At 30.0% G+C, this 6,000-nt stretch overlaps 1 protein-coding gene across 3 annotated transcripts in view; it reads left to right on the top strand.

Moving 5' to 3' along the window:
* Window positions 1-6,000, top strand: part of LOC106470925 (disks large homolog 5-like) — an 85,866-nt gene that overhangs the window by 40,545 nt on the left and 39,321 nt on the right. For all 3 annotated transcript variants that reach the window (XM_022399574.1, XM_022399575.1, XM_022399573.1), the window contains exons 8-10: window positions 438-777; window positions 1,079-1,295; window positions 2,653-2,788. In XM_022399574.1, the coding sequence (XP_022255282.1) occupies window positions 438-777; window positions 1,079-1,295; window positions 2,653-2,788 (693 nt within the window). The remainder of the gene's footprint in view (window positions 1-437; window positions 778-1,078; window positions 1,296-2,652; window positions 2,789-6,000) is intronic.

Raw genomic sequence — 6,000 nt, 5'->3', positions numbered from 1 at the left:
GAGGCAATTATTGTTTTCTGTTGTCAAAAGATAGAATATGTTGTGTTGTGTGATGAGGCAATTATTGTTTTCTGTTGTCAAAAGATAGAATATGTTGTGTTATGTGATGAGGCAATTATTGTTTTCTGTTGTCAGAAGATAGAATATGTTGTGTGATGAGGCAATTATTGTTTTCTGTTGTCAGAAGATAGAATAGGTTGTGTTATGTGATGAGGAAAAAGTAAATTTACTTCATATTTATAGAGAAAAATAACATACACTGTTTTTCTAAATAGAAAAATGATTTATATTGTTCTATGCTTATGGAACAGTGAAATATTTAGGGGCCTTTTTAGCAGTGAGATTTAGGCCCAATTTCAAGTCCTTAAAATATCCTGCCAAAAAACTGTTAACTGCCTCCTTTTCTACATTTTATTTATTTTATTATAATTTTCTAGGTGGAAAGTTTACGACGTGAAATTTCCTCTGCACTGCAGGACAGAGATAGAGCTCTGAAGGAGTGTAATGACTTGCGAGAAAAGTATGGAGACTATGAAACTGGCCGAGAAGAAAGTCAGCATGGTCAAGATTGGATTGGTTGGAAGTTTGATAAATGTTGGGAGAAATATGACCTAGAAACAATTGGAAAGGAACAAGAACAGGAAAGAGATTATAGGTTGACACAAAGGGAGAGTCCCAAAAAATCTCATGCTTCTGAGTTAGATAACTTGGATCAAACAACAGAGGAGATTGAAGTTCTTCGTAAACAAGTAGAAAAGCTTCAAACAGAATTAGCAGGTAAGTTATAGGTGTGGAAATTCAAGAAAGTTTTTAGAACAGGCACAAAATACAAATTGTACCTTTAATGAAATAGTTACGTGTTTTTATATACCTATTCTTTTTTAAAATTTTATTGGAATGTTGTAATGACTGATTCATATATTTATAGCATATTTATACAACAAGCATTGAACTGTATAAAACTTGGTTTTACATATTCCAGGGAAATAGCCATTTAAAGGATTGCAAAATATTTATATTTGTAAAGAGAATATAGGTTCAATTGTTTGTTATAAAGAATACACTTATCAAATTACAGAAGCACAACAGGAAGCAGAGGTTTGTAAACGAAGAAGAGACTGGGCTTTCAGTGAGCGGGACAAAATTGTTCTTGAAAGAGAAAGTATTCGCACACTTTGTGATAAACTTCGTCGAGAACGAGATAGAGCAGTTAGTGACTTAGCTGAAGCACTTCGAGACTCTGATGACATTAAAAGGCAAAGAAATGAAGCACTGAAAGAAGTGAAGGAGCTTAGGTAAAGAAAATCATGAATTATAAAATTTCATTTCATATATAATGGAATTCTTTTCATTTTTACCAAAACATTATATGAAATAACTAGCTTAAAAGCGAGTTGTTTCATATAATGGTTTTGGTTGAAACAAAACTGTATCACGAAGGCCGAGGACCACAGTTTCAAATTATGTCACCTTATGAGCTCACTTTAATTTATAATGTACAAAAATTCCCAGAATGCTTTATATGTGAGAAGGATTTAACTGATATAGTTTGTTTTTAGTAGACTCACCCTTATGCTATTTCATTAACAACTAAATATTACTGTTTAACAAGCTGTACAGTACACTTATCAATCAAGTTCTATTTATATTACAACTTTTATGGCTAAAATATAGTTTTCCTATTCCCCTGTGGTAGAACTCTGGATTTTTTGGAGCTGGCAAGTCAGGTTCTAATTCTTGCAATAATATTCCCAGCACTTTAAACTTTGGGTGAATTATAATGACAAATTCAAATACTTGTAGCATATTTATACAAACAAGCATTTGACTGTATAAAATTAATTTTTAAATTTTGTTTTAAATATTCCATTTAAGTAGCCATTGCAAAATATTTATATACACGAAGGGAACAGGGTTCCCACACTTCCTGGAAACCTGAAATCTTACAAAGTTAATTTCCAGGCCTGGAAATGTTGTGGATAATTGAGAAAAATATAAATGTTGTGGAAAAGATTTGAAGAATTGTGGCTTTGTGAAAAACTGACTTTATGGAATGCATTATCTGATATAATAATGGTTAATTTCATTTCATTAAACAACTAACTTAATCAAAATGTTGTAAATTGAATAGAACTGTAAAAAATTTAAAAGGCATGGTGGATGAGGTAGATATGAATGGTGATGTAAGGTTTATAAAGTAGCATGAAAAATGGCTGAAATGTGGGAACCCTACAGAATAAAGGTTCAATTTAAAAAATATGTGAGTAGAATAATTATATAAATTCTATAGAAGAAATAAGAGTGTGAGACTATTTGTAGGTACAAAATAATTCAGTGGGCACATGAAAAAAACTATGTACAAACAAAGTATCAGGTTCTAATGTTAAAAATGAAGTAATATATTAAGAAATATAATACTGTATGTTCCCGACATTGTAAATCATGTTTAACATTTTTTTGATAAATCTTTGGTGGTTGAAAATGTTTCAAGTGTCTTTTATACAATAGAATGTTCTACATCTGTTTATATTGTTGCATACATAGTAATCTGGCTTCACTACATTTTTTGAGTTTTATGTTACTGAGTAGTTAATTCTGATGTTTTGCAAAAGATGAAAAACAAAATATTCTTTGATTTTATATTTTTTGGAGGGAGAAGATTGAAGCCCAGTTAGAAAAAGAGTCTCGCATGAAGCAATTGAATTCAATTGGTAACACTCACAGTAGGGATTCTGCTATTGAAACAGATCTTCAAGAACTGGAGATGGAAACATTGGAGATTAATATCGTAAGTTCTTTATGACTAATTAAAATTTTTGTGTGATGAATTAAAAGGTATAATTTCTTTTACATTGCAAATAAAATAAATTTTTAAAAGCAGTTTTTTCAACTGTAATTTAAATATTTCATAACCCTTTAAAAGCCAGTTTATGGTATTTCACCAAGCTTATGTTTTTAAATAAGAAATAATAACTCATAAATGTCACCAAATCTGAAACATGGACATTTCAAACACATGACATGATATCTATGTAGGGACAGATAAGACATATGTACCAGTAAGACACTGGGCAATTGTCTAGTGGAAAATTGATTTTAGGTTTTAATTATTTAACCACTATGCAGCATCTGATATTGCCCTGACTGGTCATTTAACTCTTTTTTAGCATGGACTTGGTCCCTGGGACTGACCTTGCAACCATTTTGTAATTGCTATAGTTTTTATGCTATAACTTTTTAATTAGTAAGCGAATGTTAACGAAATTTGGCACATTATTAGTAAACATTGCAATGCTTTCATATGTAAAATATCATTTTGTTTTAAGTCTTAAGGTTTGTAAAGCAATGTTTTTCTCATGCCTTTTTTTTCTTTTCATATGTTGCCTAACTAGCATGCAAAGTAATTTTCATTTTAAGATTAAAAGTACTTTTATGCATCAGAAAATTTTGTAATTTCACATGTGAAATCTTTATAATATCCAGATAGTTATCAAACATTTCTCAAGAAAAAACTTTATATTTTATCTGTTATTTTCAGTAATGAATCTCTGTATGGATCCAGTAGATTTGACCGATCTTGTAACCACCATAAAAAATAGGAAAAAATATATAAATTATGCCTCTTCCATTCTAGAATGAACACAAATTATAACATGAAAATATAAATGTTTAGACTAAATAATATATAATATATTTATTATTTTTTATTATATTGACTTTTCAGCCGTGCCTGGCTAACAATACAGAAGTTACAATGATGTGGCTCATGTGCACTCATGTTACTGTATCCAATAACATAAAACTGATCTTTGGTCTGTACAAAGTAACTTGTCTTGGCTGAGTTTTAGTTGACTAGTATTTTGTAAAATACAGTCATATTTCAATTATCATACATTATATATGCATATAGATTATTGCTATTTAGAAATAAGTTGTTAAACTTATTTTTCTTAAAACATAGAACAGTAAATACAGAAGTAAAGCAAACAATTATCTCTTCTAGTTACAACCTTTGTACTCAGTTACTGCTTGACGTAGGTTGCTAAGCCTTTAAAAATTTTGCACATTGAGGATATGAAACAAAATATTTTTTTTTATGTTTTATATATATACATATGAATAACTAAAAAATCATAAATTACTGCATCAATACCATAGAATTCCGCAATAATTTATCAAGCTCAATCACTAAGATGTATTTTAATAAAAAGAAAAATTAAATTTCCAACAGACTAAAGACACACCCTACCTCCTTGAAATATTGGTTCAAATGAAAGAAATGGTGTCCAAGCCAGAAAAATGGCTGAGAAAGCCACTAGGGGGACATTCTGAGCTTCCAATTGGTTATTCATGTCATATATAGAAGTAAGGGAGCTTTTCCAAAAATGGAAAGAGGTGGGCGGGGTGCCAGTATGTTTGATTTATTACATCAACAATATCTTAGCAAACAGAAAAGATAAGACGTTCTTATCTTATATTCTAGCTTTTCAATATTGGTAAATTGAGTTTCTAATTCGTACAAAACTATAGACTTAGTATTTTGACTTCAGAAACATCTAATTTGAAGCAGTGCTGTATTCAACATACCAAGTGACACACAAAAATCTGTGTTTTTAATATTTACTTTTAAATTAAGAAATTGAGTAATGTATTGTATTAAAATTTGAATTATAATCTACAGTTTAATACCAAACTTATTGCATAAATTCATGAAATAGCAGTTCAATAAAATTTTGAATGCGAGCCAACAAATGAAATGACATGGCCTTTCACCCATGACCCATCTCTAAAGGGTTAATGCCAATCCTCCCCTGTTATATATGCAATCTTTTGAAACATAAACGTAATTTTTTTTTTACTTGGTTATTTATAATACATTCCAAATCACTACATTACATAGTCATTTACTATGCCATTATCCATGCATTGTATAATTGCTGATGTGGTAAGAGTGTGATACATCTATATAAAAAATTCACTTGCATTTGTCTGTCCAGAATTTTTCTCAATTTTTTTTTATCAAACTCTATAGATCTCATATTGTTAGAAAGGTCTTTGTGTGTGGGGTCCGGATTGCATATTGGGTTTCCAATTCAGAATCTCCTTACCTGCTTTTTGCTTAGTCAAACTTTTCAATGCAATGAGTATGGTATACAATGGAACAATGTCATTGTTATCACGTGACATTTGCCCTCGACAGGCTTGATTTCATCTTTAGTTTTTTATTTGCAAAGTATTTCACACAAACAACATTTAACCCACATGTAATTGCCTGAAAAAATTATTATACACAAAATACAATTTTATGGCCCTTCTCAACTTATTTAGGTCTAAAATACTCATGCGCAGTTCATTCAAAACCATATGCTTGTTTGTTTGTGAACATGCATTCAGACCTTTCTGCATATTTAGCTAAGTTTGCTCTCATTACAACTTTATATTTACTTTACTTTGCAATAATTTAGCTTCAGTTCATTTTATAGGCTGCTTTTTTCTTTACTGCAGGTTTTATTCTTCATTTTTGTGACTTTGTTTCAACTCATAAAATTGTATCGTACACTGAATGCTAATAATTGTTTCAGACTTTGTACACTGTTGTTTGTACCATTACTTTATTCTTTAACTTAAAATTAATTTTATTAAATATAGTTATGTCTATGTGAGTTTGTTTGTCTGACTGCATAAAAATTCTTTCCAAATAGACGAGGATTTATTGGTCTGACATGTAATTGTTGCAAGAAAACGTAGCTTAAATGGTGTTTGTTTGAAAATGATAGGAAAATTCAAGCAAAGGACATGGAAACTACCACAAATGTTTCATGGGTTGCAGCTAGTAGACAAACAATAGGTCTAATGATGTGTATGCTAGGCCAACTTATTGTAACAAATGGTGTTATACAATATTGTCCAAAGTATTTAAACTAATATATAAATAGATAATATTTATCTTACTCTATTTTATACATGAAACTTATTTATGGCCTACATATGATACATCTA

This window comes from Limulus polyphemus, unplaced genomic scaffold, assembly GCF_000517525.1.
Source record: "Limulus polyphemus unplaced genomic scaffold, Limulus_polyphemus-2.1.2 Scaffold4297, whole genome shotgun sequence".
Lineage (NCBI taxonomy): Eukaryota > Metazoa > Arthropoda > Merostomata > Xiphosura > Limulidae > Limulus > Limulus polyphemus.
This window is presented reverse-complemented; position numbering and strand designations above follow the sequence as displayed.